At 47.3% G+C, this 26,191-nt stretch overlaps 1 protein-coding gene across 2 annotated transcripts in view; it reads right to left on the reverse strand.

The window, feature by feature from the left end:
* The window catches only part of armh3 (armadillo like helical domain containing 3), a 123,596-nt gene that overhangs the window by 27,776 nt on the left and 69,629 nt on the right, over nt 1-26,191 (reverse strand). For both annotated transcript variants that reach the window (XM_078413349.1, XM_078413350.1), the window contains 3 exons: nt 23,743-23,869; nt 22,045-22,120; nt 4,908-4,986 (listed from right to left, as the gene is read on the reverse strand). In XM_078413349.1, coding sequence (XP_078269475.1) covers nt 4,908-4,986; nt 22,045-22,120; nt 23,743-23,869 — 282 coding nt within the window. The remainder of the gene's footprint in view (nt 1-4,907; nt 4,987-22,044; nt 22,121-23,742; nt 23,870-26,191) is intronic.

Consider the following 26,191-nt stretch of genomic DNA (forward strand, 5'->3'; position numbering starts at 1 on the left):
TTCCGAGTCAGCATGGATTTACGAAGGGGAAATCATGCTTGACAAATCTACTGGAATTTTTTGAGGATGTAACTAGGAAAATTGACAAGGGAGAGTCAGTGGATGTGGTGTACCTCGACTTTCAGAAAGCCTTCGACAAGGTCCCACATAGGAGATTAGTGGGCAAAATTAGGGCACATGGTATTGGGGGTAGGGTACTGACATGGATAGAAAATTGGTTGACAGACAGAAAGCAAAGAGTGGGGATAAATGGGTCCCTTTCGGAATGGCAGGCAGTGACCAGTGGGGTACCGCAAGGTTCGGTGCTGGGACCCCAGCTATTTACGATATACATTAATGACTTAGACAAAGGGATTAAAAGTACCATTAGCAAATTTGCAGATGATACTAAGTTGGGGGGTAGTGTGAATTGTGAGGAAGATGCAATAAGGCTGCAGGGTGACTTGGACAGGTTGTGTGAGTGGGCGGATACATGGCAGATGCAGTTTAATGTAGATAAGTGTGAGGTTATTCACTTTGGAAGTAAGAATAGAAAGGCAGATTATTATCTGAATGGTGTCAAGTTAGGAGGAGGGGGAGTTCAACGAGATCTGGGTGTCCTAGTGCATCAGTCAATGAAAGGAAGCATGCAGGTACAGCAGGCAGTGAAGAAAGCCAATGGAATGTTGGCCTTCGTAACAAGAGGAGTTGAGTATAGGAGCAAAGAGGTCCTTCTACAGTTGTACCGGGCCCTGGTGAGACCGCACCTGGAGTACTGTGTGCAGTTTTGGTCTCCAAATTTGAGGAAGGATATTCTTGCTATGGAGGGCGTGCAGCGTAGGTTCACTAGGTTAATTCCCGGAATGGCGGGACTGTCGTATGTTGAAAGGCTGGAGCGATTGGGCTTGTATACACTGGAATTTAGAAGGATGAGGGGGGATCTTATTGAAACATATAAGATAATTAGGGGATTGGACACATTAGAGGCAGATAACATGTTCCCAATGTTAGGGGATTCCAGAACAAGGGGCCAGTTTGAGAATAAGGGGTAGGCCATTTAGAACGGAGATGAGGAAGAACTTTTTCAGTCAGAGGGTGGTGAAGGTGTGGAATTCTCTGCCTCAGAAGGCAGTGGAGGCCAGTTCGTTGGATGCTTTCAAGAGAGAGCTGGATAGAGCTCTTGAGGATAGCGGAGTGAGGGGGTATGGGGAGAAGGCAGGAACGGGGTACTGATTGAGTGATCAGCCATGATCGCATTGAATGGCGGTGCTGGCTCGAAGGGCTGAATGGCCTACTCCTGCACCTATTGTCTATTGTCTATTGTCTATTGTTTCTACAATAATAATGAATGATATTTTATTGTAAACCAGCATCTGCAGCTCCTTATTTCTATGTTTATAGATTAAAAAAGTCAAACAAGTACAATAGATAGAGAAGATAGACCTAGTGTTAGAGTAACTCAGTGGGTCAGGCAGAATTTCTGGAGAAAAAGGATGGGTGACGTTTCTGGTCGGAACCTTTCTTCAGAACCCAAGTCTGAGTCTGAGGAAGGGTCCGACCTGAAATGTTACCCATCATTTCTTCAGAAATATGCCTGACCCACTGATTTACTCCAGCACTTTGTGTCTATCTTTGGTGCACAAGTTTCTTCCCAGATTCTTATGCAGTCCTCAATTCTACTGCTCATCTACACATTAGGGGCAATTTACAGCATCTAATTAACCCATCTTTTGGGGACACGAGAAAACTGGACGGAGCACCCCGAGGAAACCCACGCAGTCACAGGGAGAACATGCAAACTCCACACAGACAGCACCGGAGGTTCGGATTGAATGGGGTTTCTGCAGCTGCAAGGCAGTGGCTCCACTGATGTATTATCCATATAACCAAACAATATGATGTATTCAAACTGCCCTCAAGCACTTTAGGGCAATTAACTGTGCAAAATATGCTCCAATAAGTTGTCATTCGAAGCTTTTAAAAATGAACTGGAGTGAAGACCAACTTTGTTCCATGGGTTAAAGTGCTTATACTGCAGATACTCTGGGCACAGGATGCAATGTTGCTGAAAGAATAACAAAAGGTCAATGCAGTTATTGTTTAATTTATCCTAGCTCTGCTGGGATGCTATTTCAGGCAGTACATCTTCCCTGGCTGCACTTAAGTTCAGGATGAATAAATGGAGGCGGTGGACATGTTGCAAATGTCTGAGCAGAGAACGAAGGTCAGTTGCGAGTGAGTGCTGCCTTGTCAGAGATTAAAGCGAGTTCCCAACCCACACTACCGTTTTGACGGCGGCACGGTTGTGCAGCAGGACCCGAGTTCGATCTTGATTACGGGTGCTGACTGTACGGAGCTTATACGTCCCTGAATCTGGAGGTATGGAGGTACCTCTTGCCAGATAGAAGAGGGGAGAAGAGGGAGTGTCTCGGGTGAGACACATCCTTGATTATGCTGGTGGCCTTGCTGAGGCAGTTTGAGGGGTAGATGGAGCTAACAGAAGGGATTGCGTGGTATTCTACAACAAGACTATGACATACAGAAACGTGAAAGGCTTAGATAGTGGATGTGGAGAGGATGTTTCCACTAGTGGGATAGTCTAGGACTAGAGGTCACAGCCTCAGAATTAAAGGACATTCTTTTAGGAAGATGAGGAGAAATTTCTTTAGTCGGACAGTGGTGAATCTGTGAAATCCTTTGCCACAGAAGGCTGTGGAGGCCGTCACTGGATATTTTTGCAGCAGAGATAGATAGATTTTTGATTAGTATGGATGTCAGAGGTTATGGGGAGAAGGCAGGAGAATTGGGTTAGGAGGGAGAGATAGATCAGCCATGATTGAATGGCGGAGTTGACGATGGCTCGTAAGGTTCCTAAGGCAACCAAAGGTTGCCTGTTCAGTCCCGGCAGAAACAAAGCACCTGCCCTGATTTAACTTCCCACCAGCATTGAGTGAATTGAAATAAAAATAGAAAGAGATTGCATGTTTTACAGGACCAAGCCAGAAGTGGCTGCATGCAGCAGAAAAACCCAACCGTGACTTCAAAATGAGAGCCTTTTAAAACCCCACTGTGCTCAGCATTGAATGCTTGGTAAATGCTGGCAGCTTTCCCGTACACAGGAAGAACAGAAGCCGCCGCCTCCAACTCCCCTGTTCTAAATGCACAGGAACATAAATGTCAAGAGGGAGAAGTGTTTCCTCTCTGTGTCTTTTCCTTCATTAGCCATATCGGAAACAATAACAGAGAGTCCACTGTCCCAAAGTAGGGCTGACTGGATGCCCCAGCTATGAGGTCTATGCTGTGCGACTGTGTGTAGAAAAACAGCCATCTAAGCGTGGTCTATGAGGTCTATGCAGTGTACGGTCTATTTTTATGTATGGTCGAGTGGCGCAGTGGTAGAGCTGCTGCCTTTCAGCGCCAGGGACCTGGGATCGATCCTGACTACGGGGCTGTATGGAATTCATATGTTCTCCCTGCGGTTTCCCCCAGGTGCTCTGGTTTCCTCCCACATCCCAAAGACATACGAGTTTATGGGTTAATTGGCCTCTGTAAATTGTCCTTAGCGTTTAGGATAGAACTAGTGTACAGGTGATCAATGGTTGGCAAAGTCCCGGTGGGCCGATGGGCCTGTTTCCGCGCAGTACCTCTAAAGTGACCTTGAACTCCCATCCCCATTCCGACTTTGGCAACGGTCGCCACGGACTCGGTGGGCTGAAGGGCCTGTTTCCACACTGTGTCTCTAAACTAAAACTAAAAACAATGAGGTATAAGGCCTATGCAGTGTGACTGTGAGTAAAAACCACGTCAGTGTGTCGTCCATGAGGCTCTTCCACCCAGCTGACTGGCTGTCAAAGCTGTCAGCATGTTTGGGCCCATTGCAATAAGCTTTGACATTGGTGAGCAATTGGATGCAAAATTGGCTTGGAGGAAGGAGTGGAGGGTTGTTATTCAAGTTGGAGATCTGTGAGCACTGGTGTGCCACAGGGATGGGTGCTGGATACACTGCAGTTTATCATCAATATTAACGATTGATGTTTCTTTCTCCACAGATGCAGCCCGACCATTGTCTGATATGATTTCAGAGTTCTGGTATTGGCAGCTTTCTCAGTTCAGTTCGGTTTAGTTTGGTTTAGCTTATTGTCATGTGAACCGAAGTATAGTGAAAAGCTTTTTGTTGCATGCTAACCAGTTAGCAGAAAGACAATACATGATTATAATCACAGTGTATAGATTATATGATAAGGGAATAATGCTTGTCTGCCATTTCTGATCACTACCTTCTGAGGCAGACGGCAATGAGTGGGTGCGTGGGTTGCAGATGAGGATGGGGATTGTGCCCGGCTGTGGTCCATCTGCAGTAACCGTCGTCTGCGTTAACTTGTCATCTAACTAATGAGTGGCAGAACTAAAACGCAGCAGTGTTCAAAAGGTGAAAGTAAAATGATTAGTGACGCAGCTGAAAGAGCTACTGCCTCACAGCGCCAGAGACCCGGGTTCGATCCCTACCTTGGGTGCTGTCTGTGAGGAGTTTGCACGTACCCCCTGTGACCGGATGGGTTACCTTTAGGTTTCCTCCACAATTCAAATACGTGTGGTTTTGTAGGTTAATTGGCCTTTCCGAAATTGCCCCTAATGTGTAGGAAGTAGATGAGAAAGAACAGAACCAGTGTGAACGCACGATTGATGTTCGACGTGGACTCGGTGGGCCGAAGGTCCTGTTTCCTTGCTGTATCATTCAATTAATTAATCAATAAAAAGCAGTGTTAAAAAAGACACGATGTGTTGAAATAACTCAGTGGGTCAGGCAGAGATGCGGCCTGTCCTGCTGAGTTACTCAGGCACTTGGTGTCTTCTTTTGTAAACCAGCATTCACAGTCCCTTGTGTCTCCAATAAAAAAACTGTATTAAGAAGCAACAGGGGCACGTACCTGATCTTCAGAGAGCTGTGAGATGTGATTGACTGCCGCATACGACTCTATCTTGGGGTTAAAATGGTTGATGATGGCTCTGAAATAAAAGGTAGCCCTTAGCAAGAACTGAAATTAATTTTCAATAACTAAAATTGAATACAAATTACATTGCATTGGTGGTGTTTTTAATAAAAAACAAGCATGAACTTGCTTAAAACATCCGGGGCAGCACAATGGCACAGCGATAGATTTGCTGCCTAACAGCCCCAGACACCTGAGTTCAATACTGATGCTGTCTGGACAGAGTTTGTAAGTTCTCCCTGTGACTGCGTGGGTTTCCTCCGGGTACTCTGGTTTCCTCCCACACTCCACAGAAGTACATGTTTGTAAGTTAATTGGTTTTGGTGAAAAATTGTAAATTGTCCCTAGCATGTAGGATAGTGCTAGTGTATGGGGTGATCGCTGGTTGGCACGGACTCGGTGGGCCGAAGGGTCTGTTTCCATGCTGTATCGCTAAAGTTTAAAGTCTACTCTGTCACCTCTGAGGCAACGTATATGGGGATATGAATGACGATTACCTGCCTCTTGTCAAAAATGTTCATTACAACACAATAGCGCTTACAATAATGCATCCAGCAGTCAGCCCCTTCCCTACAGCACAACTGAGATCACACTTCAAAAAACAACTTCACCAGCTTTGGGAAGTTTAGCAGTTATGAGATATGCCATATAAAATCAAGGACTTTACTTCCTATTCCTTGTCGTAACTCCAGAGTAGGTCGGAAACATTATGTTCTCTGCATTACAAATGCAGGTGGACTGTAAACAAGAGCGAGTGAACAAGCACAGCAATATTTTGCTGGAAACCAACTAAGTTCTGAACAAAATAAATGACTTCTTACGGCACTTTTTTCCAACGCAGGATGGGAGAAGTTACCCAGCTAAATAAGTATTTTTGAAGTTTGATTACTGGTGTATTCTGTTTAGAGTTATCAGTTTACAACTTGAAAGTTGCAGATTTCGGAGATGGGATACCTTCTACTGAAATCGTACTATGCTCATGTACGTATAGTATGATGTGACTGGATAGCATCCAAACAACGTTTCACTATATCCTGATGCATGTGACAATTGCAAACCAATATCAATTGATTCACAAACACATACAATAATCCTACTATAATCCTGGAGTCATACAGCACAGAAACAGGCCCTTTGGCCCAACTTGTCCATGCCGACCAACATGCCCCATCTAAGCAGGTTCCACTTCTCATGTTTGGCCCATATCTCTCTAAACGTCCTTTCCTGTCCGTGTACCTGTCCAAGTGTTCCTTTGTTTATATGTTAAATATATATGGTACATCACTGGAGTCCCATTAGACTACAGATGCTGGCATTGAGCAAAGCACACCGTGCTGGAGGAACTCAGTGGATCAAGGCAGGGTCTGGGGAGGGAATGAACAGATGGGAATGAACAGATGGGCGGCACGGTAGCGCAGCGGTAGAGTTGCTGCTTTACAGCGAATGCAGCGCCGGAGACTCAGGTTCGATCCTGACTACGGGTGCTGCACTGTAAGGAGTTTGTACGTTCTCCCCGCGACCTGCGTGGGTTTTCTCCGAGATCTTCGGTTTCCTCCCACACTCCAAAGACGTACAGGTATGTAGGTTAATTGACTGGGTAAATGTAAAAATTGTCCCTAGTGGGTGTAGGATAGTGTTAATGTGCGGGGATCGCTGGGCGGCGCGGACTTGGTGGGCCGAAAAGGCCTGTTTCCGCGCTGTATATATATGATATGATATGATATGATATGACATTTCGGGTCGGGACCCTCTTCAGATTCATTGTATTTTAGTATTTAGTACTTATTATTGGCTCTAACCTGTCAAATTCTATTAAAGTGTGACCTCTGGTGTATCATTCGCATGATAGACCAGTGATTCCACTCTAATGTACTTCAGTATCTAAAAAGCAGTCTATTTTACTCAGAATTAACTGTTGTGCCAGTTGATCCGATACTTACGTAAGATGGCTGCCGGATCCGCACCTTTACTTATGTAAGATGGCCACCAGATCTGCATCTATACTTACGTAAGATAAACTACAGCCAAAACGGTAGAGGGGGGGAGGGAAAGAGAGAGGGGGAAGGAGGAGGGATGGGGGGAGGGGATGGGGGGATGGGAGGGATGGGGGAAGGGGGCACAGGAGAGGGTGCTGCACCAATGCAGGAGAGGCAACATTAGGGGGGAGGGGAGGGAGGGGGGAAGTGGGGGAGAAGAGGGTGCTGCACCAATGCAGGAAAGGCAACCCTTGGGGGGAGGGGGGGGGGAGAGGGGGATGGGGAGGGAGGGAGAGGGGGTTGAGGTGGGAGAGGGGGAGGGAGAGGGGTAGGGGGAGGAAGGGAGTGAGGGGGAGGGAAGGTATGGGGAGGGAGGGGGGAGGATGAGGGGGTAGGGAGGAAGGGGGTAGAGGAGGGAGGGGGAGGGGGAGGAGGGAGGAGGGGGGAAGGAGAGGGTGCTGCACCAATGCAGGAGAGGCAACCCTAGGGGGGGACGAGAGGGAGGGAGGGGGAAGGGCGGGACGAGAGGGTGCTGCACCAATGCAGGAGAGGCAACCCTGGGGGGGGGGGGAGAGGGAGGGAGGGGAGAGAGGGAGAGGAGGGGGGAAAGGGAGGGAGGGGGGCAGGGAGAGAGAGGGGGAGAGGGGAGGGGAAAGTGGGGTGGGGGGAGTGGGGGAGGAGAGGGTGTTAATGCAGCAATGCCTGGCTGCTGTAAGGCCGTGGAAGCCAGATGGGGATATTAAAACCAGATTTATTTATGAAGGAGAGATGGATTTGTCACACGAGTCAGCGGGATGCAAGGCTTGTAACTCAACGCGCTGATAAAACAGCAGGATTTAGCCCAAGTCGTGGATTCAAAGACAGAACAAATGTGACCCAGATAATTACAGGATGTTCCACGAACTGTCTTACATGATGTTGCCAGTGATTTACGAATTGCGGTCTCGTAGGGTAAGACTTTCACTGTGGAGCAGTTGGTGGCAGAGATTTGACCTTAACATTAATGCTTCTGATCATGTTAACAGAAGAAACTGTACTTTGCTTTCACCCACTCCAGTCCTCGAGATGTGATTTGCATGTGTAAAAATCTCTCCTATTGTTTGATTGATTGAAAATACAGCATAGAAACAGGCCCTTCAGCCCAGTGAGACCACACCGACCACCGCCAAAGTCTGGGGGTGGGGATGGGAGTGCAGGCTCGGGATGTGGCTTCCATTTCTGAATGTAAAAATCCCTCTTTTTTAATTAATTGATTAAAAATACAGCATGGAAACAGGCCCTTTGGGCCAGCCAAGCTTTGTTACCCACCTGGACAGAGAGGACCGAGAAGCTGCATTCGAAGAATGGCATATCCTTGAAGGACATTGTGGATGATGAATCATAGGGCTTCAACCCTCAAGCTCACATGCAGGGGACAGGACCTCCATGAATGCAAAGCAATCGGCACAGCGGTAGAGTTGCTGCCTTCCAGTGATTTTATGTGCAATAAGCTTGATAGAACAGAAATACTGAGGGTAGTGAGGTGTTATCCAGGTCTGAAGGCATGGGTGGGCATGAGAAGTGGGGGCAGCCATGTGTTGGGTTTGACTAGAGGGAACAGGGATGACGATATTAAAAACAGAAAACACTAGAAATACTCAGCAGGTTAGGCAGCATCCGTGGAAAGAGAAACAGGTCATGTTTCTGGTTCAAGATAATTGCCTGAATCCAAAATGTTGTTTGTTTTCATTTCCACGGATGCCACCAAACCTGCTGAGTGCTTCCAGCAATTTTTTGTTTTATTTCAAATTTCCAGTATCAACAGTTCTTTTGATTCTCATTCACTGATGACGGTACAGTTAATGATCTTGCATGCGCTGTGCACGACTGGTGATGTCAGAGCTCTAGGTAGGATTGCTTTTCTATTCACACTGTTGCAAACCTCCATTACTTAAATAAATAATTAGGGCGGCACAGTAGCGCAGCAGTAGAGTTGCTGCCTTACAGCACCAGCGGCCCTAGTTTGATCCTGACTACAGGCGCTGTCTGTACAGAGTTTATACGTTCTCCCTGTGACCGCGTGGATTTTCTCTGGGTGCTCCGGTTTCCTTCCTTACTCCAAAGAGGTACAGGTTTGCAGGTTCATTTGGCTTCAGTAAAATTTGTAAATTATCCCTAATGTGTAGGATAGCTCTAGTGAAAGGGATCGCTGGTCGACGTGGACTCAGTGGGCCGAAGGGCCTGTTTCCACGCTGTATTTCTAAACTAAACTAAAATTGTTCAAGGTGGTGAACTGACTTCCATGCACAAATTTGATAATTAAAATACAATTCTTTGCCATTGATGGATTTTAAGAAAAATAATTTAAATAATGCAAGATTTATGAAGCAAGGTACACAGGAATCGATGACTCAGAGCCGCTGGCCTTCGAAGGCAGAAAACAAAAGCTGTCATTGCGAGATTGATTCACTGTCAAGTAGAATTGTTTCACCTGCTGCAAGTGCAGACATCCCTCTTTCTTCCCCCCCTCCCCCACTCCCCCTTCGCTCTAACTGACATTGCTCATACTTTCATTTCTGAATGTAAAAATTCCTCCTAATTGATTGACCGATCAAAAATACAGCATTGAAAAGGCCCTTCGGCCCACTGAGTCCATGCTGACCATTGCCAGAGTGGGGATGGGAGCTCCAGGCATATGATTTTAGAGATACAGTGCAGAAACAGGCCCTTCGGCCCACTGAGTCCATGCCGACCAACAATCACCCCGTGCACTAGCACTATTGGACACACTAGGGGCACGTTACAATTCTTTTACCAAAGTCAATTAACCTACTAATCTGCACGTCTTTTGAATGTGGAATCTGCCTTACAGCGGCAGACTCTGGTTTGATCCTGACTACGGGTGCTGTCTGTACAGAGTTGCATGTTCTCCCTGTGACGGTGACATTTTCTCAGGTTTCCTCCCACACTTCAAAGATGTGCAGGTGTGTAGGTTAGTTGGTCTCTGTAAATTGTCCCTCATTTATAGGATAGAACTAGTGTAAGGGTGATCGCAGGTCAACACGGACTCGGTGTGCCCAAGGGTCCGTTTCCGTGCTGTATCTCTGAACGAAACTAGACACAGGCCAAAGAGTTTGCATCAGGGAGTTGTGCTGATTAATGACCAACCTGGCATGTTAGCCGATCGATCTTACATGTTGTGCAGCTATTGAAACCCTTGTGTGAAACGGATGCCTATGCTACCTCTCCCAAAGGACTTGCTGAAGTTTCCAGCTCACTCTATGAGTTTCACACTAAACAAAATGAATTCAACCCTCATGTAGTGTTAGCATCAAACGCTCACATGGCTGGGGCACCTCAGGTTAGGCGCAGAATTAAACTCCGCTGAGACTGTCTCAATAATGTGTCTCGGCGCCTTGGTGTTGCACTAGTGTTAGCATCAAACGGTCACATGGCCGGGGCAGCTCAGGTTAAGCGCAGAATTAAACTCCACTGAGACTGTCCCAATAATTTGTCTCGGCGCCTTGGTGTTGCACTAGAGACTTTGGGGTTTGCTTTAGAGACACAGCAGGGAAACAGGCCCATCAGCCCATCGAGTTCATGCCGACCATTGATCACCCGTTCACACTAGTTCTATGCTACCATCTTTCACGTCCACTCCCTACACAATTGGGGCAATTTACAGAGGCCGATTAACCTACAAACCCAGAGCACCCAGAGGAAACCCCACACAATCTCAGGGAGAACATGCAAACTCCATTGAAACAGTACCCGAAATTAGGATTTAACCCAAGTCTCTGGCGCTGGGAGGCAATTGTGTTTAGTTTATTGTATTTTTTTTAATTAATCTTTTTGTTTGTTTGTTTTGTTACATTATCTATTGAATACAGTGTTTATAGACCTGTTGTGCTGTTGCAAGAATTTAAATGTTCTTTAGTTTAGTTTATTGTCACGTGAACCGAGGTCCAGTGAAAAACTTTTTGTTGCGTGCTAACCAGTCAGCGGAACGATAATACAAATTACAGTCGAGCGATCCACAGTGTACAGATACATGATAAAGGGAATAACGTTTAGTGCAAGATAAAGTTTCAGTACATATGAAAATTAAACACTCTTGACTCCCCCCCCCCCCCCCCCCCCTCCCCCTCCCCCTCCTCTCTCTGTTACATTATGGATTTTTTCTATATTTCATTGCAGCTATAACGTGCTATCACAATGCATTTGGCAGTGAATATTGGTCAGTGCTGAATTAGAAGCAGCATAAATCATCAACCACAGTCCATTCTGAGCTGGGCACAGAGCGTTAAGATCAATTTCTCATTGGATTTTTCTGCATCCTGCAAATCAACCACCTACTCGGTGATTTCACTCAGATTTAAGCACAAACACGACGGGAAATTAAATCGTCCCACTTAGAAAGGTGAGATTGAATGCATGGTCACGATTCTGCTTGTAATTGGGTTCGCAGCTTTGATTGATGGTGTGCCGCACAGACCCATCTCTGTACTCCACCAGCATCAGTCACCAGGCAATGTGCACGCAACATCATCTTCAGTCTGAAGAAGGGTCCCGGCCCACAGTGATTTCTGTGCATTTCCCTCCGCTGATGCTGCCTGACCCAGAGTTCCTGCATCAACAACTTCATCATCATAAGTGTTCCCACTTCTGTATAGTTCCAGACCCAGGGCTTTCACAACGTTGGACCAAACAGCTGGAGTAACTCAGCGGGACAGGCAGCATCTCTGGAGAGAAGGAATGGGTGATGTTTTGGATCGAGACCCTTCTTCAGACAGTGTCTGAGTTTCCCTTTGAGAAACTTCTTTGAGTTACTCCAGCTTTTTGTGTCTATCTTCAGTTTAAAACCAGCACCTGCAGTTCCTTCCTACGTACTACTTGTTTAATTTAGTTTGACACATGTACGTACCGAGGTACAGTGAAAAGCTTTTTGTTGCGTGCTATCAAGTCAGCAGAAAGACTATATCAATACAATCAAGCCGTCCACAGTGTACAGATACAGGATAAAGGGAATAACCTTTCGTGCAAGATATAGTTTGGTTTAGTCTATTATTGTCGTGTGTACTGAAGTTCAGTGAAAAGCTTTTTGTTGCGTGCTATCCAGTCAGCGGAAAGACTATACATGATTACCACAAGTCATCTGCAATGTACAGATACAAGATAAAGGGAATAATGTACAGGTTGAACACCCATTTTCTGTACTTCAATTCCAGAGCTTTTCTGGATTATCTGTTTTTCTGGATTAACAGAGGTCACGCAACAATGAAATGACAATACACCTCTGGCCCGCTATTGCTACCCCTCCCGTGACTCTAGAGCACGATCGAATGCCAGAAACTTCAATAAAACAAATATAAAATGTAAACTGAATGTGAATGGAATGACGTGCCAACACATCCCCACGGCAGGTTAGAGCCTCGGCTATCGACGCACTCCCGACTCGCAAGGTGCACCAGTGGGGCTCCCTCCCCTCTCACCTGCTGTCACTTCCAAGGTGGAGAATGCTGGAGACTCCAGAGGAAGGAGGAGGAGGCGGTGATCCCAAGGTCGGCGGCATTGGTGGTGGGAGAAGGAGGGGGTCGGGGGGGGGGGGGGGGGGTGGAGCGGGGGAGCCGCGGCTTCCGATCTTCAGGTCATCACCTCCTCCCCCCACCACCGCCGCCTCCCCCTCCCTCTCTCCCCCGAAGTCAACGACACGCTCCACCTTGGAAGCGACAGCAGGTGAGAGGGAAGGGAGCCCCACTGGTGCACCTTGCGAGCCACATGGTGACCGAGGGGGTACACTGAAACACAAAGTGCTCGAGTAACTCAGCCGACTGAATCAGTCTGAGGAAGGGTCCTGATGTCACCCATCCGTGTCTCCAGAGATCCGGACCCGCTGAATTACTCCATCACTATGTCCTTTCCGTGGGTGAAGAAGCACTTGCTGGTGCACCTTGCACGTCAGGATGCCGTCAGATCTGGGGCTCTAAACTGCTGGGGAGACGGCGAGTCAGGGATGGGTCGGCAGGTCCGTCCGCTTTATCCGACATCTCTTGTACGGGGGTTGTTAAAACGAGGGCTTACTGTATTGTCTTTGTGAAACAGTTAGAAGAGATGGGCGGCACGGTGGCATAGCGGTAGAGCTACCGCCTTACAGCGCCAGAGACCCAGGTTCGATCCTGACTATGGGTGCTTGTCTCTACGGAGTTTGTACGTTCTCCCTGTGACCTGCGTAGGTTTTCTCTGGGATCTTTGGTTTCCTCCCACACTCCAAAGATCTACAGGTTTGTTTGTTAATTGGCTTGGTGTAAATGTAAACTATCTCTAATGTGTGTAGGATAGTGTTAGTGTGTGGGGATCGCTGGTCGGTGCGGACTCAGTGGGCCGAAGGGCTTGTTTCTGCGCTGTATCTTTAAACTTAAAAAGATTGAGAGCATTGTTGATTCGTTCACGACTGAATGACAAAACTGACACAATGCTGGAGTAACTCAGCAAGTCAAGTAGCATCTCTGGAGAACCTGGACAGGTAATGTGTCAGGTTGGGACCCTTCTTCATATTGACCCTGGAGAACATGGATCGGTGACGTCTCGGGAGGGAACACTTCTTCAGACTGATTTGAATCTGTATGAAGAAAGGTCCCTACCCGAAACGTCTCCTATCCATGTTTTCTAGGGATGCTGCCTGACTGGCTGAGTTACTCCAGCACTTTGTGTCGTTTTTTTTGTTGTAAACCAGCACCTGCAGTTCCTTGTTTCTCCAACCAATTGATTGTGGCTGGCAAACAGCGCAGAAGCTTTGTAGCAGAAATACACCTGGACCAGACTTTATATTACAGCACTATAACTGCCTCATTTATCACCACTGCATAGAACAATTAACAATGGTGATCATGTACACCTATAATTAGCATCCCTGCTGCTTTATAAATCAGGATTTGGTAGCTTCCTTTAATGCCAAGAAGATCTGTTTCAACAAAGGAAAAACACATAAATCACGACGATGGTTTGCACAGACAGAAGGCACAGATTAAAATGGAGCAAATGGGGGCATTAATCAAAAGCAGATGTAATATTAAAGTGGGTCTAAAATGGAGCTTCAGATTGTGAGGCTTAGAGCACAGAGGTGTGATCAATAAAGGTTGCAGTAATTTAACAGGAGCTTAGTTTAACATACATAGAACAGTACAGCGCAGGAACAGGCCCTTCAGCCCACAATGTCCGTGTTGATGCCAAGTTAAATAATCTCCTCTGCCAGCACTTGATTCATATCCCACTATTCCCTGCATATCCATGTGTCTATCTAAAAGCCTTTTAAACACCATAATGGTATCTGCCTCCAACACCACACCTGGCAGTGTGTACCAGGCACCTACCTTCCTCTGTGTAACAACCTTGCCCTAGTTGTGAAAGACTCCAAAAGCTAGCATGGTGGCACAGCAGTAGAGAAGCTGCCTTACAATGCCAGAGACCTGGGTTCAATCCTGACCTCGGGTGCTGTCTGTGTGAAGTTTGCACATTCTCCCTGCGTCTGCGTGGATTTCCTCTGGGTGCAGTTTCCTCCCACATCCCAAAGACGTGCAGGTTTGTAGGTTAATTGTCTTCTGTAAATTGTCCCTAGTGTGTAGGATAGAACTAGTGCATGGGTGATTGCTGGTCTGCGTGGATTTGGTGGGCAAAAGGCTCAATCTCTGAACTAAACCAAATCAAAGTCAACATGCATTATACAAAAGGAATTTCATAAGTTAATTTAACAATAATTTACTTAACAATCAAATTATTAAGTTATTGAGTGAATTATGTTACTGCTTGCACTCCAGAATTAAAAGGTTTGCTGACTGATATTAATGCCATTGGCCAGATCTAAACATGCGATCAATGGCTTAATTAAAAAATCAATAGATCAAATTAATTATTGCCAAACAATGGCAGGAGTCTAATCCATTCACTCGCACGTGGAGTTGAAGTCACGTGCCCCATGTCTTACGCTTGCAATGGCAGAGCCTTGAGGCAGACCTGCACCATGGTTCATCGAGAGACTCTCAGGGAACGTGAATTAAACGATGAAGGACGATTCCTCCAAAACGTTGCACTTGATTTATCTTCCAGCTCAAGAACAACGATTAGAGTCAGAGTCATACAGCGTGAAAACAAGGCCATCCGCCCAACTTACCCACACTGACCAACAAGTCCCATCTACATTAGTCCCACCTGCCTGCAATTGGCCCATGTCCCTCTAAACCTATCCTATCTGAAGAAGGGTCTCGACCCGAAACATCACCCATTCCTTCTCTCGAGATGCTGCCTGACCTGCTGAGTTACTCCAGCATTTTGTGAATATATCCTATCCATGTCTTAAACATTATGATAGTACCTGCCTCAACTACCTCCTCCAGCAGGCTCATTCCATACACCCACTACCCTTGGTGTAAAAAAGTTACCCCTCAGATTTCTATTAAATCGTTCCCCCTCTCACTTTACACCTATAATAATAATAATAATAATAATGCATTACATTTATATAGCGCTTTTCTAAACACTCAAAGACGCTTTACAAGGTTTACTAAAACATAAAAGAAAATAAATAGATAAATAAGTATACGAAGAGAAAAGGAAAAAGAAAGTGAGGTGACGGTCAGTGATTGAAGGCAGTGCTGAACAGGTGAGACTTCAGTGATGTTTTGAATGTGGTGAGTGAGGAGGAGTCTCTGACGGTTTGGGGTAGTGAGTTCCAGAGTGTGAGAGCAGCGATGGAAAAAGCCCTGTCCCCCCAGGATCTGAGTTTGGTCTGGATGGGGGGGGACAGGAGGTTTGCAGCAGCAGAGCGGAGGTTACGGGTTGGAGTGTGTCTGTGGAGGAGGTCAGTCAGGTAGGATGGGGCCAGGTTATGGAGGGCTTTGTAGGTCATGAGGAGGATTTTGTACTGGATTCTCTGGGGGATGGGGAGCCAGTGGAGCTTGTAAAGGACGGGGGTGATATGGTCACGGATCGGGGAGTGGGTGAGTAGACGGGCAGCGGAGTTCTGGATGTGTTGGAGTTTGTTGATGATTTTTGAGGGTAAACCATAGAGGAGGCTGTTGCAGTAGTCCAGACGGGAGGTGATGAAGGCGTGGATGAGGGTTTCTGCAGCTGTGGAGGAGAGGGATGGATGGAGACGGGCAATGTTTTTGAGGTGGAAGAAGGCTGTCTTGGTGATGTGTTTGATGTGTTTGTCGAAGGAGAGGGTTTGAGGGCGGCACAGTAGCGCAGCGGTAGAGTTGCAGCGCCGGAGACTCAGGTTCGATCCTGACTACGGGTGCTGCACTGTAAGGAGTTTGTACGTTCTCCCCGTGACCTGCGTGGGTTTTCTCCGAGATCTTCGGTTTCCTCCCACACTCCAAAGACGTACAGGTATGTAGGTTAATTGGCTGGGTAAATGTAAAAATTGTCCCTAGTGGGTGTAGGATAGTGTTAATGTACGGGGATCGCTGGGCGGCACGGACTTGGAGGGCCGAAAAGGCCTGTTTCCGGCTGTATATATATGATGATGATTAAAGATGATTCCAAGATTCCGGATGTGAGGGGAGGTGGATACTGGGAAACCATCAATATTGAGGGTGAAGTTTTGGGTGGATTTGGTGAGGGTTTTTGGTCCAATGATGATGATTTCAGATTTGTCGCAGTTGAGTTTGAGGAAATTGAATTGAAGCCAAGATTTTATTTCAGTGATGCAGTTTGTCAGGGTAGAGTGTGTGGTGGTGGAGATTGACTTGGTGGAGATGAGGAGCTGGATATCATCGGTGAAGCAGTGGAACTTGAGACCGTGACGGCAGATTAATTGACCAAGGGGGAACAGGTAGAGGATGAAGAGGAGGGGGCCGAGAACTGAACATTGGGGGTCACCTTGGGGGAGGGGAGCGGTGGGGGATTTGCAGTTATTAATGGAGATGAACTGGTGCCTGTCGGAGAGGTATGATTTGATCCAGGATAGGGCTGTGCCGGTGATGTTAAAGGTGGTTTCAAGTCGGGTGAGGAGGATGGAGTGATTTATGGTGTCAAAGGCGGCGCTGAGGTCGAGTAGGATGAGAATGTTGAGGTTGCCAGCGTCAGAGGAGAGGAGAAGGTCGTTGGTGATTTTGAGGAGTGCAGTTTCAGTACTGTGGTTGGAGCGGAATCCGGATTGGAATGTTTCATACAGGTTATTGGTAGAGAGGTGATGTTTGAGTTGAGAAGCTACAGTGCGTTCCAAAACTTTGGACAGAAAGGGTAGGTTGGAGATTGGCCTGAAGTTGTTTGGGGTGTCAGGGTTGAGTCCAGGTTTTTTCAGAATAGGGGTGACAGCAGCGATTTTGAGGGATGGCGGGACGATGCCAGTGGACAGGGAGGAGTTTATTGTTGCAGTGATAAGTGGAGAGAGAGTAGGAAGGCTGGTCTTGACAAAGCTGGAGGGGATGGGGTCCAGAGAGCAGGTGGCAGTTTTCATTCCTGTGAAGAGGTCAGAGAGGTCGGTGGTGGAGACTGGGGAGAACTGAGACAGGGGTTGACAGGATAAGGGGGGGCAGGTGGTTTGAGGGGGAGCAGGTGCGTTGGTGGTTAAGGTGCTGTAGATGTTATCTATTTTGCTTTGGAAGAATGAAAGGAAAGAGGTGCATTTGTCGACTGTGAATGACTGGGAGATAGTGTCCAGGGGGCTGAGAAGTTTGTTTATTGTAGAGAAGAGTGCTTTTGGGTTTCCGGAGCCAGAGTGAATTATTTGAGAGTAGTAGGTGGAGTGGGCGCGGGAGAGGGCATCTTTGTAGTGCTGCAGGTGGTCTTTGTAGGCTTGGGAGTGAATTGTGAGACCTGTTTTGTTGCGGAGTCTTTCAAGTTGGTGGGCATGGGTTTTCATCATGCGGAGTTCGGGGGTAAACCAGGGAGCAGAGTGGGTGAAGGAAACTGTTTTGGTTTTTCTAGGTGCAAGCTGGTCGAGGCAGGAGGAGAGAGTGTGGTTGTAGTAGTCAATGAGGTCAGAGGGGCAGTGGAGGTCAACGAAGGGAGAGACGGAGATTTTTTCAGAGAGGGAGGATGAGAGCGAGGTAGGTGAAACAGAGTTCAGCTTACGGAAGTTGATTTTGCGTTTTTGCCTTGGAGCTGGGGTGGGAATGTTGACGGACATGGTGATGGCTAAGTGATCGGAGAGGGTGGGGTCGGAGCCAGAGAGGTGGTGTAGATTTAGTCCAGTGGAGCAGACAAGGTCCAGAATGTGCCCACGGTTATGGGTGGGAAAATTGACATGTTGAGTGAGGTTAAAGCAGTTGAGTATTTCAGTGAAGTCAGCGGTTATTGTGGAGTCGGTGGAGTCCATGTGGATGTTGAAATCACCGAGGAGGAGGATTGAGGGGGAGAGAGAACAGAGCTGGGTCAGAAAGTCGGAGAAGTCAGAAAGGAATGATGGGTGTGGTTTGGGAGGGCGGTAGACGACTGCCATGACTAATTGTGTGTGGCCAGAGAGTTTAAAAGCCAGGTGTTCAAATGAAGGAGCAGATGAGATGGAGATGAGGCTGATCTTGAAGTCCTGTGGGTGTATTACGGCAATCCCACCACCTCGGTCCTCCGAGCGTGGTTTATTGATGTAGGAGTATCCGTTGGGTGTAGTGAGGTTGAGTGAGAGGTAGTCCAGAGGTTGTTGCCAGGTTTCAGTCAGACAGAGGAAGTCCAGTTTATTGTCCAGGATGAAGTCATTCAGAATGTGGCTTTTATTGTTAAGGGACCGGGTATTGAACAAAGTGAGCTTCATACTGCTTTGTATGGTGTGGGTGGACTCGGGTGATTTTGCCAGGGCTTGCAGACAGGGGGCGTGCTCGTGTGCGTTGTTGTGATGACGTGATCGACGAGTGGAAGTCCGCTCAGCTGACCAGAGTGCGGGGATGGAGTGACCGGTCTGGGAGTAAACAAACTTGCGACCGGAGCCTCTGTGGATGTATCTGGGTCGTCGTAGAAGTCCGTGGTTTTTGATGGCAGAGATGCATGGCGGAGTGGAGTGGTTGTTGAGTTGGAGCAGCCTCGCAGCGAAGTACCTCAGTGCCATGCCAGGCAGGAGCGAAGGAGCGCAGAGCCCGGAGAAGTTAGCCGGCAACCGCGGGCTAGCTGACCAAAGCGTCAGGCACAACAGGCTGATCCAGAGCATGGCCTATGAGGAGGACCGAGGAAGCTGAGCAGCCTGTGGGTTAATAGGGAGCTGAGGACGTGCAGGCAGAGGAGGTAGCCGGGCAACTGCTAGAGTTAGCAGCTAGCGAGTATCCTGCAGCTCGATGACTGTAGCGGTGGCTAGCAGGGAGCTAGCTAGCTGTCCAGGTAACCCACAAGAGAGCAGTCCAAGCCAGCAAAGACAGGAGTGAGATGTCCAGGAGTGGGTTTGGAGGCAGCGGTGGAAGAGCTGGGCAGACGAAGCCGGGAGGATCAAGCAGAAGGATTAATCCAAGCAGAAGGATTAATCCAAACAGAGAAGATTAATCCAAAAATAGAAAGATTAATCCAAACAGAGAAGCGGTGAGAAGCGGCGAACAAACAACGCCAGCGTCCTCTCACGCCACTTCCGGTAGTTTTAAGACCTATGTCCCCTGGTTCTCGATTCCCGTACTCTGGGCAAGAGACACCGTGCGTTTATTCCTCTTACGATTTTGTACACTTCTATAAGATCACCCTGATCCTCCTGCGCTCCAAGGAATAGAGTCCTAGCCTGCTCAACTTCTCCCTGTAGCTCAGGTCCTCGAGTCCTGGCAACATTCTCGTAAATCTTCTCTGCACCTTTTCCAGCTTGACTACATCTTTTCTACAAAATGGTCCCCAAAACTGAACACAATACTCCAAAAGATTAACCAGAATGGAAATGTCTGACTAGAGGGCATGGCTTTAAGGTGAGAGGGGAGAAGTTTTAAAGGGAATATGCGGGGTAAGTAATTTTTTTCACGTCGAGCATGGCGGGTGCCGGGAACACGCTGTCTGTGGTGGTGGTGATGGCAGATATGATTGTGGTGTTTAAGAGGCATATCTTTTAGATATGCACAGGGATATGTAGGGAATGGAAGGAAATGGATCACATGCAGACAGTGGAGATTAGTTTACCTTGGCATCATGTTCGGCACAGACATTGTGGGCTGAAGGACCCGTTACTGGGTGTGCTTTTCTATGTTCTAAGTTTGAGGGCCAATTGGCTGAGAATTACAGCTGCCTTTTATGATCTTCTGTGGTTAACTGGAAATTATAAGATAAATGGTAGATTGCTGTGTGCAAATTGTCTGACATTCCCACAAGGCCCTCAATTCAAAAGCACTTTCCTGGTTGTATTGTTCTCAGGGCTTGTGTGAGGTTGTGGAGGACAGGAAATAAATGCATATTAATATTCTTGACACAAGACCACAAGAAATTGCAGAGAATTGTGGATGTAGCCCAGTCCATCACACAGACCAGAATCCCCACCATGACTCCATCTACATTTCACACTGCCTCGGAAAAGCAGCCAACATAATCAAAGACTTGTCTCACCCCTGTCATTCCTTCTTCCTTCTCCCATCTGGCAGAAGGTAAAGCTTGAAAGTGTGGGCTGCCAAACTCCGAACAGCACCTTCCCCTCTGTTATCAGGCTTCTGAACGGTCCTTCCATAAGCTAATGTACTGTCCGATTCACCGTTACCCCATTGTGGACATTGGACTTTGTCTCTGAAACTGATGCGCTACAATGCTGAGAACTATATTCTGAACTTTCTATCTTCCCCCTTACTCTACCTGTTGTACTTGAGTTTGAATTGGTTGTATTTATATGATCTATGAATGAATGCACGAATACTTTATTGTCACATGTGACAAGTCACAGTGATATTCTTTGTTTTGCAGACCCAAGGCATGCAAAGAGTCGCCACATATCGGGCGCTGACAGTTACAAAGAATCCCGCGCCAGGTCCTCCTTTGTTCTCCCTCCCCCCCGCCCCCCCCCCCACAGCGGTTCCCCCACGCCGGGTCCTCGTTTGTTCTTCCTCCCCACCTCTCCCCCCCACGGCGGTTCCCCCACGCCGGGTCCTCGTTTGTTCTCGGTGACGCATCCTCCGGCTCCCACGTGGCCCATCTTCAATCGCCGACGCCATCCTCGACCATTGGCCCGACCTCGACCGGCGCCCTCAACGACCACGACCCTCAACCGGCACCCTCATCGAATGCCGCACTGACCTGCTCGACGACCGCCAATGGGTGCACACCTGATGCCTCCGCAACCCAGTTCGGCCGCGGGGCTCCGCCGACCGAGGGACTGGCCACGGGGATCCAGGATCCGGTCGCGGGGATCCAGGATCCGGTCGCGGGGATCCAGGGACTCGTCGCGGGGATCCAGGGACCGGCCGCGGGGATCCAGGGACCGGTCGTGGGGATCCAGGGACCGGTCGCGGGGATCCGTGGATTGGATAGCACGCAATACAAAGCTTTTCACTGTGCCATGGTACACGTGACAATAATAAAGCTAAACATGGTAGTTTGGTGACACAAGAATTGCACATACTGGAATCTTCAACAAAACACAAAGTGCTGGAGGAACTCAGCGGGTCGGGCAATATCTGTGGAGTGAATGGACAGACTACATTTTGGATCAGTACACTTCTACAGACTCAGAAGAAGGGTCCCAACTTGAAATGTCACCTATCCCTTCCCTCGCAGATGCCCCTGGCCCACTGAGCTCTTCTAGAACATTGTGTTTTGCACACAGCAGTCCTGACCTCCCATCTACCTGTAGACTCTCGTTCAGATTATCTTTAATCGGACTTTACTGGACTTTATCTTGCACCAAACGTTATTCCCTTTAGCTTGCATCTGTACACTGTGGGTGGATCGATTGCAATCATGTATCGTCTTTCCACTGACTCGATAGCACGCACCAGGAAAGCTTTTTACTGTACTGTGGTACATGTGAGAGTAATAAACTAAACGTGACTAAACTAGACTAAATAGTTGTGCCTCACTGGGCTTGGTGATATAGCACACATATTATAATGTCTCCTAAACATGGCAGCTTACATGAAGGTGACCGAGTGTCTGACCGAGTGCCCTCAGTGTCCACAGAATCAGAGGCCATTCAGCCGACTGGTCATTGGCAGCACTTAAAAGTCTCATTACTTCCTTACCTGACGTTGATCAGTGCGTGTGTGACTTTGCTCGCTGGCTCCTTCCACTGGCCGCTGCTTGTTGAGAGCCTCAAAACTAGAAGAGAGCAGAAACAAGGTTTCCAGTTGTGGGAGAGTCTAGGACCAGAGGGCACAGCCTCAGACTTAAAGGACGTACCTTTAGAATGGAGGTGCGGAGAAATTCCTTTCGCCAGAGGGTGGTGAATCCGTGGAATTCATTGCCACAGACAGCTGTAGGGGGTCAAGTCTTGGGAATTTTTATCGCGGAGAATGACAAGTTCTTGATTAGTAAGAATGTCAAAGGTTATGGGGAGATGGCAGGAGCATGGCGTTGTGCGACAAAACATTAAATCAGCCATGAAAGGCAGTGCAGAATAGATCAGCTATTCTGCTCCTTGGTCTTATGGTCCTACAGTGCCCTCCATAAAGTTTGGGACAAAGACCCATCATTTATTTATTTCCCTCTGTAATCCACAATTTGAGATTTGTAATAGAAAAAATCACATGTGGTTAAACTACACATTGTCAGATTTGATTAAAGGCCATTTTTATACATTTTGGTTTCACCATATAGAAATTACAGCTGTGTTTATACATCGTACCCCCATTTCAGGGCACCATAATGTTTGGGACACATGGCTTCACAGCCGTTTGTAATTGCTCAGGTGTGTTTAATTGCCTCCTAAATGCAGGTATAAGAGAGCTCTCAGCACCTAGTCTTTCCTCCAGTCTTTCCATCACCTTTGAAAATTTTTATTGCTTTTGAGCAACATGAGGACCAAAGTTGTGCCAATGAAAGTCAAAGAAGCCATTATGAGACTGAGAAATAAGAATACAATTTTTAGAGACATCAGCCAAACCTTAGGCTTACCAAAATCAACTGTTTGGAACATCATTAAGAAGAAAGAGTACTGGTGAGCTTACTAATCGCAAAGGGACTGGCAGGCCAAGGAAGACCACAGCTGATGACAGAAGAATTCTCTCTATAATAAAGAAAAATCCCCAAACACCTGTCCGACAGATGAGAAACACTCTTCAGGAGTCAGGTGTGGAATTGTCAATGACCACTGACCGCAGAAGACTTCATGAACAGAAATACAGAGGCTGCACTACAAGATGCAAATCACTGGTTAGCCGCAAAAATAGGATGGCCAGGTTACAGTTTGCCAAAAAGTACTTAAAAGAGCAAACGCAGTTCTGGAAAAAGGTCTTGTGGACAGATGAGATGAAGTTTAACTTATATCAGAATGATGGCAAGAGCAAAGTTTTGAGGAGAGAAGGAACTGCCCAAGATCCAAAGCATACCACCTCATCTGTGAAACACGGTGGTGGGGGTGTTATGGCCTGGGCATATATGGCTGAAGGTACTGGCTCACTTATCTTCATTGATGATACAACTGCTGATGGTAGTAGCGTAATGAATTCTGAAGTCTTACAGCACCAGAGGCCCGGATTCAATCCTGACCACCGTCTGCACAGAGTTTATACATTCTACCTGTGACTGTGTGGGTTTTCTGCAGGTGCCCCCTCTCCAAAGACACAGGTTTGTAGATACAATTGGCTTCTGTTAAAAAAGTGTAAATTATCCCTAGTGTGTAGGATAATGTTAGTCTATGGGGTGATCGCTGGTCGGTGGGCCGAAAGGTTCTACTCTGCATCTCTAGCGTCTAAAGTCTAAAGAGAAAAATGTAAACTCACCCATTGAATACAAGTTATCAAAGACCTGGTGCATTCGAATGATCTCGTAATAAAGTTCATCGTAACTGCTTGGTGTTGGAAGGAAGGTGTCTCCATAGGTAATGAAAACGTTGAATAAATTCACCACCTGCAATGAGAGGAAGATGCTGCCTAATTAATCCAAAGAATGGTGGAAAGGAAAAGCTATTCACACGGGAACAACCCAGCCCTGCCACACGACAGTCTGCTTTAGAGAGATCTTCACAGACAGCGGCAGGGCTGGTAGAGCCGCTACCTCACGGCCCCGGAGACCCGGGTTCAATCCTGACCTCGGGGTGCTGTCTGTGTGGAGTTTGCACATTCTCCCTGTGTGCATGTCGATTTCCTGTGGTTTTCTCCCACACCCCAAGGACGTGCAGGTTTGGTTGGTTAATTAGCCTCTGTGAATTGTTGCCAGTGAGGAGAGTGCCAAAATTGGGGGGGGGGGGGGCAGTTGATGGGAACATGGGGAGCATAAAATCATAGGATTAATGTAGGATTAGTGTTAATGAGAATTCTTGGTTGATGTGGACTCAGAGGACTGTGCTGTATCTATGACACTCCACACTATCTCGATAGATGCATTGTCATGAGACCACTACAGTTTGTGTTATCAAGCAAGCATTATTACAAGTTGAAACTATTCCATTTGCTTGAATTAGCAAAAACAACGGCTCAGTAAATCAATGACATCTAGATTAGCGGGTATTTGCTACAAGGATAACTTGGAAAAACCTGTGTGGTGTTCTCTAGAAAGCTGAAGGTAGACCTGATAGAAATAAAAAAATTATGCCTGTTTCTTCCTTATTAACATTAACTGCTTTTTAGATTTAGATTTAGAGATACAGCGCAGAAACAGGCCCTTCGGCCCACCGGGTCCGCGCCGCTTAGCGATCCCCGCACATTAACACTATCCTACACCCACTAGGGACAATTTTTACATTTGCCCAGCCAATTAACCTACATACCTGTACGTCTTTGGAGTGTGGGAGGAAACCGAAGATCTCGGAGAAAACCCACGCAGGTCACGGGGAGAACGTACAAACTCTGTACAGACGGCGCCCGTAGTCAGGATCGAACCTGAGTCTCCGGCGCTGCATTCGCTGTAAGGCAGCAACTCTACCGCTGCGCCACCGTGCCGCCGCTTCTCTCTTCCCAGATGTTGCCCGACCTGCTGAGCATTTTCAACATTTCCTGGCTCTACTTCTGGTTTTTGATTGAATCACCACAGATCTAGCTGCGACCATAACTCTGTGCTGCAAGCTACCCGGGCAACCTCTCACCCTCTCGCTTTTTAAGTATCTAATTTTAAAAATATTCAAAGACTCTGCTTCCACCAAGTTCCAAAGACACACACTGGGAAGAGAAGGATTGAGAAGAGTTAAGAGAATGTTGCCAGGATTCGAGGGGCTGAGTGCAAGAGGCATGGGGGGTGATCTTTTCAAGGTGTAAAAAATCATGAGGGGAATAGATAGGACGAATGCACAGAATCTTTTACCCAGAGTAGGGGAATCAAAAAGCATAGGACATTGGTTTATGGTGAGAGGGGCAAGATTTAATAGGAACCTGAGGGGCACCTTTTTCCACACTGAAGGTGGTGGGTAAGTCTTTGGAGTGGGAGGAAATCGTAGCACCCGGAGAAACTCCTGTGGTCACAGGGAGAACGTACCAACTCTGTACAGACACCATCTGTAGTCAAGATCAAACCGGGCCTTTGGTGCTGTGAGGCAGCAGCTCTGTGTATCCCTATGCTGTACGACTCTATGACTCACGAGACAAAATACTTTACCCCATCTTTGCATTGAATAAGCAATTTCCTATTTAATCCTTAGTTCTACAAGATCTAGCACACCTTAATGACCTCACAGTCCAGGGAAGGATGTTGCAGGCTTCCACCAAGTGGATCGGTGTATGCAGGCAGATAGGCAATGAGGGAGGTGGGGATTATGAAGATTTGAAAAGTTGAGGTCCTCGAGAAATGAATATCCCTGTTGGACATGCTGGCTTTCCAATGAATCTATTAATGGTTGGGTGACATTCATCTGTCCTGTTGCTAGGTTTTTGTTGCCAGGTAACAATGAAGAGCAATCCTTCACTTGTGCAAATTGTTTTTTTATTCGGTCTACAGTGTGGAACCTCCGTCATTTAATAAACATAAGGGAGCTACAGGGTGTGTTGCCAGGTTCAGAGGTCCCTGCCAGTTGCCTGCTTGGAGACACTGCTCCTTATCACCACACCCACTTTCACATTTTCCAGCCAATTTAGAGGGTGGTATAGTGGTACAGCGATCGAGTTGCTACTTTACACCAGAGACCCGGGTTTGATCCTGACAATGGGTGCTGTCTGTACGGAGTTTGCACATTCTCCCTATGACCACATGGGCTTTCTCCGAGGGCTCATTTCCTCCCACATCCCAAAGGCATGCAGGTTT

Source organism: Rhinoraja longicauda, chromosome 16 (genome assembly GCF_053455715.1).
Source record: "Rhinoraja longicauda isolate Sanriku21f chromosome 16, sRhiLon1.1, whole genome shotgun sequence".
Taxonomy (NCBI): domain Eukaryota; kingdom Metazoa; phylum Chordata; class Chondrichthyes; order Rajiformes; family Arhynchobatidae; genus Rhinoraja; species Rhinoraja longicauda.